The 11,145-nt window shown below is 37.3% G+C and overlaps 1 protein-coding gene across 1 annotated transcript; it reads right to left on the bottom strand.

The window, feature by feature from the left end:
* Positions 1 to 610: 610 nt before the first annotated feature.
* On the bottom strand, positions 611 to 10,575 carry LOC133664532 (oocyte zinc finger protein XlCOF6-like). Its single transcript, XM_062069234.1, has 3 exons — positions 10,060 to 10,575; positions 6,974 to 7,156; positions 611 to 3,253 (listed from the first exon to the last, which is right to left on the bottom strand). The coding sequence occupies exons 1-3, from the start codon at positions 10,166 to 10,168 to the stop codon at positions 1,236 to 1,238; spliced, it is 2,310 nt and encodes a 769-aa protein (XP_061925218.1). The 5' UTR covers positions 10,169 to 10,575; the 3' UTR covers positions 611 to 1,235.
* Between the last annotated feature and the right edge of the window lie 570 nt (positions 10,576 to 11,145).

Here is an 11,145-nt window from a genome sequence, read left to right on the forward strand (position 1 = left end):
CTTGTTTTATGTAGAGCTTCAGTCGTTCAACAGTCCGGGGTCTCCGCTGTCGTATTTTACGCTTCATAATGAGCCACACATTTTCGATGGGAGACAGGTCTGGACTGCAGGCGGGCCAGGAAAGTACACGCACTCTTTTTTTACGAAGCCATTTCTGTGATTCCAAACACAAATTGAACCAGGAAGATGCTCAAACCAAATGTTCCAACACTGAGAGAAATACAAAAAGAGCCTAAGTATGTCAAAGACCTAGGTGAGAAAAAATAAATAAATGAGAGGACATAAAATTAAATAACTAAATGTTTTACACACCAGAAAAAACACACAATTATTAAGTAAATCAGCAGCTTTCTTGTGGTTAAAAGCATTTTCATGGCTCCACTTTCAACTTCTTTTCCCTCATGTTCCTCTAGCTGCGTAGTTCAAGAGAAGAACAAACGATTAAAGACTAGAATAAATAATTTAGTGGATTGTGTATCAAAGCATACCACGCAGTCCAAAGTACTCTCTGGGACTTCCTGTTTATTTATTGAGGCCATGGGGATTTTTTTTTTTTATAATCCACAAATGTAAGTTTGTAAAACAATTCAGCCATTTTCTCTCACATGTTTTTATTGCATAAATGTCTGAGTACATACATATAAAACAATCATATTACAAGAGAGTAATACAGATGATTAGGATTACAGAAAACCAACAAAAGATTCATAAAGTTAAACATTTTTAAAATTGTATAAAAGACAACTGTTCAAATGATGTATAAAGTAAATAATAATATGCTTCCTGAAGTGGTCCAGAAGATGTTTCAGATGTGAACCAGTAAATATGTATATCATATAAAGGTGCTAATCTATGGGATGATTAACAATTAGAAATAATATGTAATACTTCAATATTTCAAACACCTATAGAAAACACTATTATGAATAAGTCAAAAATTGTATTATGAATATATATACACATAAAATGTTTATTGTATGTAAAATATATCTTGTACTGTTTACTCTCACCTTTTCAGTCAAATTGTTCTGTTCAATGTTTAATAAAAGTACACAATGTTGCATATTAATGCATGTACTTGTCTGAAAAAAGCACCAATATAAAATATCTAATCTATAAATGTAGAAGCATATTAAAAAGATTGTTACACAAACAACAATGTCACACATGTTATATGTGCTGATGTTAGAAAGTCCAAATTAAAGTCTTGACAGTTTATTTCTAATCCTGAAGTTTCATTTGCTGCTGCTGTTCTCACCAGCACACTTGTGTTTCTTACACTGGTACTTAGAAGACAATCTTTCACCACACACACTGCAACTCAACACTTTCTCTCCTGGGTGTGTCCTCATGTGTCTTACAAGGTTTGATTGGTTACAAAAGCTTCTGTTGCAGATTGAACATGTGAAAGGTTTCTCACCAGTGTGTGTTCTCATGTGCACTTTCAAATATTTACTTAGAACAAAACCTTTACCACAGATTGAACAAGGGAAAGGTTTTTCACCAGTGTGTGTTGTCATGTGTACTTTCAATTTGTGACTTTGTACAAAACCTTTTTCACAGATTGAACAAGAAAAAGGTTTTTCACCAGTGTGTGTTCTCATGTGTACTTTCAAATTGTGACTTTGTACAAAACCTTTTTCACAGATTGAACAAGAAAAAGGTTTTTCACCAGTGTGTGTTCTCATGTGTACTTTCAATCTGCGAATTTCTACAAAACCTTTACTACAGATTGAACAGATAAAAGGTTTTTCACCAGTGTGTGTTCTCATGTGTACTTTCAAATTGTGACTTTCTACAAAACCTTTACCACAAATTGAACAGGAGAAATGTTTTTCACCAGTGTGTGTTTTCATGTGCACTTTCAAATATTTACTTAGAACAAAACCTTTACCACAGATTGAACAAGAAAAAGGTTTTTCACCAGTGTGTGTTCTCATGTGTACTTTCAATTTGCAACTTTCTACAAAACCTTTACTGCAGATTGAACAGATAAAAGGTTTTTCACCAGTGTGTGTTCTCATGTGTACTTTCAAATTGTGACTTTCTCCAAAACCTTTACCACAGATTGAACAGGAGAACGGTTTTTCACCAGTGTGTGTTCTCATGTGTACTTTCATATATTTACTTAGAACAAAACCTTTACCACAGATTGAACAAGAAAAAGGTTTTTCACCAGTGTGTGTTGTCATGTGTACTTTCAATGTGCAACTTTCTACAAAACTTTTACTGCAGATTGAACAGATAAAAGGTTTTTCACCAGTGTGTCTTCTCATGTGCACTTTTAATTTAAAACTTTCTACAAAACCTTTATCACAGATTGAACAGGAAAAAGGTTTTTCACCAGTGTGTCTTCTCATGTGCACTTTCAAATACTTACTTAGAACAAAACCTTTACTACAGATTGAACAAATAAATATTTTTTCTCCTGTGTGTGTTGTTCTGTGTATTTTCAAACATGACCTTTGTGCAAAACCTTTACCACAGATTGAACAAGAAAAAGGTTTTTCACCAGTGTGTATTCTCATGTGTACTTTCAATTTGGGACTTTGTACGAATCCTTTACCACAGATTGAACAGATAAAAGGTTTTTCACCAGTGTGTATTCTCATGTGTACTTTCAAATTATGACTTTCTACAAAACCTTTACTACAGATTGAACAGGTAAAAGGTTTTTCTCCAGTGTGAGTACTCATGTGTCTTTTCAGATCACTATGGTATTTAAAGGTTTTGTCACAGTGAGAACATTTGAAGTGAGTGTTGTCAGTGTGACATGTCTTATCATCTTTAGAGTCTTCATCATCAGTGTCAGGAGAGTGTGACGTTGTGTCCTCACTATCTGATAGTGGAGCTAAGAGCTTGTCTGCTTGTGATCCTCCACAGTGGTCTCCATCAGCTTCTGTTGTCATGTGTTGTGTTGAGCTGCTGCTTGGAGGCTCCGCCTCTCTCTTCTCCTCACTTTCACCTTTGACCTCATCATCTTCACTCTTCACAGGGACACCAGTCACTGGGAACTCCACCAGTCCTTCAAGATGATCTCCCTCCTGAGTAACGCTGTGTTCCGCCTCTTCCTCTTTTAGGTGGGGCGTCAGTGAGTCTTCCTCTTCCTTTTTACAGGGAAGGGTCTGTGTCAAAGAGGAAAAGGAGACACCAGAGGGTCTGTGGCACCTGGTCTTCCTCTTTGATGGATCCTCCTTCACCATCCTGGAGCTACACTCATGTTTTTCAGGCAGAAGTTGTTCTTCACAGACTTCTGCAGGACACAAAATGACAAACATGCTTGAGAAATGTCCAGATTTGCTCAGTCACATGAGGCATTCAGTAAGTTTACATGTACTTCAATTAACAAGTTATTATATGAATTGGCCTGAAAACAAACACACTGCTCTTTACAACATTATTCACAGGAAAAGAAGACCACTTTTTACGAGTGGGCAATATGGTCTAAAATCTATATTGCCATAAATTCCCTTCTGCCTGAGTGCAGCTGGGATAGGCTCCAGCGCCCCCTGTGATTTTAATGTCAGTTACTGCTGTATAAACTTGGAAAAAAGATTAGGTCGTTTACATTGTAAATCTGTATTCTGTATGGTTGTCTCTGCTATGACGCCATCTTGTGGTCGAGTTCTCTCACTGCGAGTGCTGTGGGTTGAAAGTGTATTTCCTTTTGCTTCGTGCCTTGAACCCGAAGTATGGTTTCTTCGTTTATCTCGCCAAGCAACGTTTTAAGTGTAACCGGGGATTTCCGGTGTGGAACGACGGCGGCATGGCGACAGACTCGTTCCGTTTTTTGTTTTCAAGTCAATGTGTCAGTTCTCGCCGCCTGGCTTCTATATTTAGTGGTCGACACAACAAGGCGGTTCAATTGAGCTAAAATCTTCTTGTATGGGACAGGAAGTCATGCATAAACACAAAATAAATGTTCCAGTTTACTTTCAAAGTAAAATATTGTGTCTAAGGCGGATGGTATTCTACACTTTGAAAAGTTCTAATGGACATGAGGTCAACTTGTCAAAGGTTTTCAGACCTAATTTCACCTCCTTGACACAAAGAACGAAAAAATGCTGATTCTAAAAGGCCCAAAATTAAAGAATCATATAACAGGCATATTAGGCAGCTATATGGGGGCATGTGTCAATTACCAGCTGATACGAGGGCGGGGTTAGAAGGAGGTGAATAAGATGTATGTGTGTACAACGCACGCCAGGGATGATGTTACTGTTGTGTTGTTGCCTGCGACAAAAAAAAATGTAATTGTGGTTCTGCAAGGCAAAACTGTCGTCTTTTTCACGAGTCAAGTCCGTGCCGTCACAGGCACTTGAATGTGTGAATTGATGGACGGCAAGGCTCGAGACACGATCTCGAATGGCAGGACCGACTATTTGCTTCTGCTCCTCTTGAAGGACATAATAAACTGTTTGTGTTAAAGCGGAACTGGACTTTTTTTTTAAATGTTGCCTATCGTTCACAATCACTATGAAAGACACGACGACGGATGTCTTTTTTTTAGCATTCATTCTAACATGACTTCCTGTCCCACACAAACAGATTTCAGGTCAATTGAGCCGCTGTGCGCAGGCGGTTGAAACTGAAACATTGACTTCAATAAAAATGATTCTCCTAGGGTTTAAAGCAATGTGTACATTAAAAGTGAGCGTTGTATAAAAATGACTAGTTCCATCTCCAACATTAAAGCGAGTGTCGCTAACACAGGAAAACGTGTGGAGGAGAATTGCAAGTAGCCGAAACAAAAGATTGTGAATGACTGACAGGAGGCTCACTTTGTTCATGTACCGTATTTTTCGGACTATAGGGCGCACTTAAAAGCCTTTCATTTTCTCAAAACTCGAAAGTGCGCCTTATAACCCGGTGCGCCTAATGTACGGAATAATTCTGTTTGTGCTTACTGACCTCGAAGAAATTTTATTTGGTACATGGTGTAAAGATAAGTGTGACCAGTAATGGTAGTCACACATAAGAGATACCTGTTGACTGCAATATGACGCCAGTAAACAACACCAAAACGTTATGTTCCATTGAAAATAAAGAACATTACACACGGCGCTCAAAAATCTGTCAAAATGTTTTAGTATGATTTTGAAGCCGCACTGCTTGATGGATTGTCGGCCCATTACGGCTACCGTAGTCAGAGATACAAGTATTACTATGGTGTGTGTATAAGGATTGCAAAATGGCACCCATTAGCAGACATTATCTGCTGTTTTGTTTCACAATATTATGCAAAACCAACTTTTCTTACCTTCTGGTACCTGCTGATCTGTATGAGATCTGCATAAGTCCTGAAAATGTGTGCATGTCCGTGCCGATGCCATAGTCGATAAGCATATTCTTTTTCTCTATCTTCTAGTTATGGGACATTCACCCTCTGCTGTTGCCATTTCTAATATAAAGTAGTGGAAAGTTCTTACTTATATCTGTCAGTAAACTCGCCATGAAAACACTAAAACAGTGTAGTGAGTTTACATTATTCACCCACGGAACTTTAGTTATGAGAGTTCCGGTCGGACGGTTTTTCACGGGACACATTTCGGGCGTTGTTGTTGCACTAGAGAGCCAAGGATGAGGAGATGCTGCTTCGTTATTGATTGAAGTAAAGTCTGAATGTCATTAAAACAGTTCGCTCCATCTTTTGACACTTCTTCCACTCCCGTCCTTGCACGCTACACCGCTACAACAAAGATGACGGGGAGAAGACGCTGTCGAAGGTGAGCCACGTAAATAAGATTGCCCACAAAACGGCGCATCCTTAAACGACTGTCAGAAAGCGACTTGAAGATGATCTGTAAAACATCATCTATGCAACATTTTGACCAAAGAACCACCATTATATGTTATGTAGACCACAAGGAAGTCTTTTACGTTTAGAAAAAAATAATAATAATATGACTCCTTTAATGCGGCTTATAATCCAATGTGATTTATATATATATATATATATATATATATATATATATATATATATATATATATATATATATATATATATATATATATATATATATATATATGAAAAAAAATTAAAATAAAACTAAAATAAACCAATTATCGGCAGTACGCCTTATATGCCGGTGTGCCCTATGGTCCGAAAAATACTGTAATATTTACGTACTTTTGCTCATTAGCACATTCATTTAAAAAATGCATCACAACTTTTTTTTTTAAACAACATCACTGAATATTACACACTGCAGACTTAATGAAAGCCAACAATTATAATAAAACATCACTTACTGTACAAGGTCTGCTGTCACAAAGATGCAGACTGATAAAATGTTGTTATATTCCCGTTTAGATAAAGAATGACTCAAAATTGTGGCACGGAAAAGGGGGGTGAAGCCAAGCGTCTTTTCGTGTCGTTCACCATTGCCGGGTCTAAATTGGCTGTCAAATGGTACCAACTTGTCAGAGTACGTCCTCATCCTTCTACTATCCAGGTGAGAGGCACGATTCATGATCTGGAATAATCTTTCACCAGCACCGAGCCGAGGAAGGAGCTCACCAGCCGGTGATGTAAACATAGACATACAAGCTATAAATAGTTTGTCTGCGTTAGCACTTATAATAACAATATCACTAATACTTGGTTGCTATTCAAGCCACCAAATGCAAATGGAGTATTGTTGGCGCTTTTTGGATGGTTATAGAGGACCTCCCATTGGCTCCATTGCAAGTGGACTTTTATTTACATTTATGAGTTAGAAAGTGATTTACAAATATATATATCCATCGTCATGTTTTTATAATGATTGTGAACGATAAAAAAAATTCCCCCCAAAAAGTGCAGTTCCCCTCTAAATTCCAGTGATTAGATTTAAGACTTGAAGTCTATGAGCATGAAGTGATGAAGCCTACTTGGATGAGAGGACAAACGTCTTCTAAGACAAAGTGAACAGTCCAGTTGTGATGGATTGAATGCCCTGAGAATAAAATGATATGTGGATGTTGTGCTTACTTGGACTGTGATGAAGCTGTGAGGACTCAGGTGGTTTGTCTTCATGCTCTTCAGTCTTCACAGAGACAACAGTCAGTGGAAACGTGGTGACATCATCATCCTCCTGCCCTAGAAGACACTCTCCCTCCTGAGTGATCCACACTTCCTCCTCTTCCTCTTTAATGTGGGGGGGCTGCTGGACGTCTGTTGGGTAAATAAGTAAATAAGATAAAGAGAGCATATAAATAGTTTTGGACTGACACGGTTAACACAATGACATTATTTGTGTTCTTTCCTGTGTTGTGTTAAAAGTGTGTAGCAAAACAACCAATAAATACGCAGGAAATACCTGCTTTTGTCCCAGCCACAAAAATGAATTTAAAAGTGAGTCAAAAATAGACTTAGAAATTTGATGGGGGGGCAATTTGAATTTTTTTTTTTATAAGTACGAGTCAGCATCAATTGAGGCATTCTTAACTTTACACTCACTGGTGTAAAGTGTGTAAATATTTTATCGTGTATACGGTCTATTACAACTAAACTTTATCTCTAAACTTAACCACAATCTTGTAATGACATAGTCTTTACCATAACTTCAATATAATGGAATTAAAAAATCTAATTCCAAAATCACTTAAATAGTATGTTATTGTCATCATGCAAAATACTTTTTTGTGGTCATTTTGTTGGCTGGGCCAAAAGGAACTTTTACCAAAACATGTTTTACTATGTGGTGCTTTATGGAGTATCTCCATCAACAATTCCTCTTTAGGAATTGGAGACCATCTACGACACGCTGAAGGAAAGTCAGTCACATTTATGCTCTTTTAATAAATCAAGTGTTGACTACTTTGGTTATTGAAAATAATTGTTTACGTTCATTTATTGAGGCATGTAAGTCAGGTTTAGGAAGTTAAATTATAACTTTAATTAGATTTGATTACAGTATAACATGTATTTTGTGAGTGTGTGAGTTTCGTGTAAACATGTTGATACAGGTTTACATCTTCTTGGGGACTGGAACACAGATATGTCCCGAAAGGATGCACCCATTTTTAAAACCTTCACTAAGCTCATTAAGCAAACTACCAGGGTGAGTGAGTCCTTTTAAACCATCATAGACCTTGTTGTTACTTCTGACCAGTCTAAGATCACCACAAGTGGAACTACTGTATGCGGCTTAAGTGATCATTCCATGATTTTCTGTACCCGTAAAGAACATAGAACCGAGGCTGACGGCCACAAAACAAGCAAAGCTACAATCCTCAAGACCTAGACTAGCAAGGCTTTCAATGACAAACTGGCAAATTAAGACTCACCTGGTACTTGCAAGTACACAGGTCTTTGGGTCAATTCCTAACCTCAGAAAAGTAAATAACTTCACAATCAAAGTGGGTGACAATATTATAACAAACAAAAATGAGATTACCTATCTTGGCTGCATCGTAGAGACTAATCTCTCTAGTGAAAAAATGACCACTGAGGCAATCAAGGAATCAACCGACGGATTCTGTTCTTACTAGTGTTGTCCCGATACCAATATTTTGGTACTTTTCTAAATAAAAGGGACCACAAAAAAGTGCATTATTGGCTTTATTTTAACAAAAAAATCTTAGGGTACATTAAACATATGTTTCTTATAGCAAGTTTGTCCTTAAATAAAATAGTCAACATACTAGACAACTTGTCTTTTAGTAGTAAGTAAGCAAACAAAAGCTCCTAATTCAGTCTGCTGACATATGCAGTAACATATTGTGTCATTTACTGTATATTCTATTATTTTGTCAAAATTATTAAGGACAAGTGGTAGAAAATGGATTATTAATCTACTTGTTCATTTACTGTTAATATCTGCTTTTTTTCTGTTTAAAAATGTTCTATCTACGCTTCTGTTAAAATGTAATAATCACATATTCTTCTGTTGTTTGAGACTTTACATTAGTTCTGGATGATACCACAAATTTGGGGATCAATCTGATACCAAATAGTTACAGGATCATACATTGGTCAAATTCAAAGTCCTCATGTGTCCATGGACATATTTACTGAGTCCATAAACATAATATAATTTTTTTTTTAAACAAAAGATGTTGTGATGCCAAAAAATATTGATGTAACCATAAAAGTAGTACTTTTTAGAGGCGGTATAGTACCGAATATGATTCATTAGTATCGCGGTACTATACTAATACCGGTATACTGTACAACCTTACTTTTTACATAGTAGGATCACCCCGCTGGCGGGTGGAAATACACTTAAGACTCTAACACAAGCACTCATTTAACCCCACTTTGACTACGGAGTTCATGTTTGGTACCGTGACGCCTTAAAAGCCCTGAAAAACAAACTCCAGACAGCCAAAAACAAAATGATTGGGCTTCTACTCAACCGTCCATCTCGGGCTCACCTTTCCGCCAACCATTTCCTTAACGTGGGGAGGCTCTTGGTAGGTGACAGAGTACATCTTCTTGCAGTTGGTCTGGTGTACAAGATACATCATACCACTAAAATACCCATGTACCTGTCTAGATACTTCAAAATAAAATCACCATTATAACACCAGAGGTAGTTGTACGAATCCCGTTCAACCCAGATTTCACTCCAAAAAAGGTTCTAATTCGTTTGCCTGCTATACCACCAACATGTGGATCTTCCTATCAATAGCCATAAAGGAGTGTAAATCCCTTACTTCCTTCAAAGTCACTTTGAAAATACATTTTAGATTGTAACTGGAAATAGAAAAAGTCTTTTACTTTCATAAAATTGTATTTTCTAGCAGATTTGTGTACTTTAAATGCTACGTTCTACATAGTACTGTATTCTGTGTGAGTTAAACAAATATCTCAGGCTTTCTTGTAACAGTGAATGTGTACCGTGAGGAAACTGTACCCTTTCCTATGCAAACTTCTCATAAGTCCTTCAATCAATCAATCACACATTGTTACAAACTGAGAGGAACATCAACCTCAAACTGTCTCGTTTTCATGAAGAATCTAAATCAAAGCATTGCATCATCCCCACAAGACAAAGCATCTTCCTATTGAAGAAAAGTGTTACTAATGAAATATAAAGTTAGTAAAGATGTGAGAGTAAGAAGTAAACAAACCTGTTCTGTGTAACACAACTTGAGCGTCCATAAGTTGATGTTGTCGCTCTTTCTCCTCTTTTGTTGGACAAAGTTCCTCCTCATACTTTGCTATCGTTCTTTCGCACATTTTCACACAATCACAACACTTGACACTCACATTTGATCTCTACTTAGCGATGTGTCGATAACGTCCGCGTCTCTTTGTTAGCAGCTAACAAGCTAAGCTAACTAGCAAGCTAAGCTAGCACATAAAGTGCGCTCAGACTAATGTATCCGGATACAAACAATGACTAACAATGTTTCATCTACTACACGACATATATGCGTACATGTATGCACTAAATACAAATAGAGAAACAATAATGGCCAGTGGCCACGTTTAGTCCTTCTCTGTCAAACGCCATTTTGCTTTTTACTCCTTCGTCTTCTTTGGATTTCCAGCAGACTAGTAGAGCATCTTAGGCCTCCACAGCTTCTTAACGGGACTTCTTCGTCCTGTCCTATGGTCCATACTACATTCTACAGTACAGGAGGTCGCGCTAGCAACCTTTCAATGGACCACTTCCAAGTTGGCTTCTGCGCATGTCCACTTTGTCGAGGTCAAAGTTCGTGAGGGATAAAAAAAAAAGCCTTCTTTTTCTTCTTCTTTGGTTTAATGGCTGTTGACAAGCAACCTTGTGGTGTGCATTACCGCCACCTACTGAAATGGAGTGTGGACCGAGGTGGATCCCTACTCTACATGTTTTTATTTAACCCAGTCTTTTTTAAATATGTCTATAATGCTTTATAAGCAATGTGTTCCGAGTGCAATCCTAAAATATATTCCACTGCTAACCTAAACTTGTCTTTCGCTAACTTATTTCCCAGTATTTGCCTCTCTCTATTGTATTTCCTACAATGTATTAAAACATGTCCTACACTTTCTATCTGATGACAACAGTCACACAGTCCTGTATTATGTTTCCTATCAATGTCAATCAACTATTTAGATATGTATGTCCTAATCTCATTCTAGTAATAATGTCTCCTTCCTTCCTATTTCTATTCCTCCTCTCATTACACCTACTCTCCTCTGGACTTTGTAATACTCTCTACCTTTTCTTT

This window comes from Entelurus aequoreus, linkage group LG14 (genome assembly GCF_033978785.1).
Source record: "Entelurus aequoreus isolate RoL-2023_Sb linkage group LG14, RoL_Eaeq_v1.1, whole genome shotgun sequence".
NCBI classification, from domain to species: domain Eukaryota; kingdom Metazoa; phylum Chordata; class Actinopteri; order Syngnathiformes; family Syngnathidae; genus Entelurus; species Entelurus aequoreus.

Bases quoted from the DNA above. Each gene is read 5' to 3' on its own strand.
- LOC133664532 (XM_062069234.1), bottom strand. From the start codon at position 10,168: ATGTGCGAAAGAACGATAGCAAAGTATGAGGAGGAACTTTGTCCAACA. The intron at 7,157-10,059 runs GTTTGTTTACTT...TTTACCCAACAG, and splicing joins AGTTGTGTTACACAGAACAG to ACGTCCAGCAGCCCCCCCAC. The intron at 3,254-6,973 runs GTAAGCACAACA...TGTGTCCTGCAG, and splicing joins ACAGCTTCATCACAGTCCAA to AAGTCTGTGAAGAACAACTT.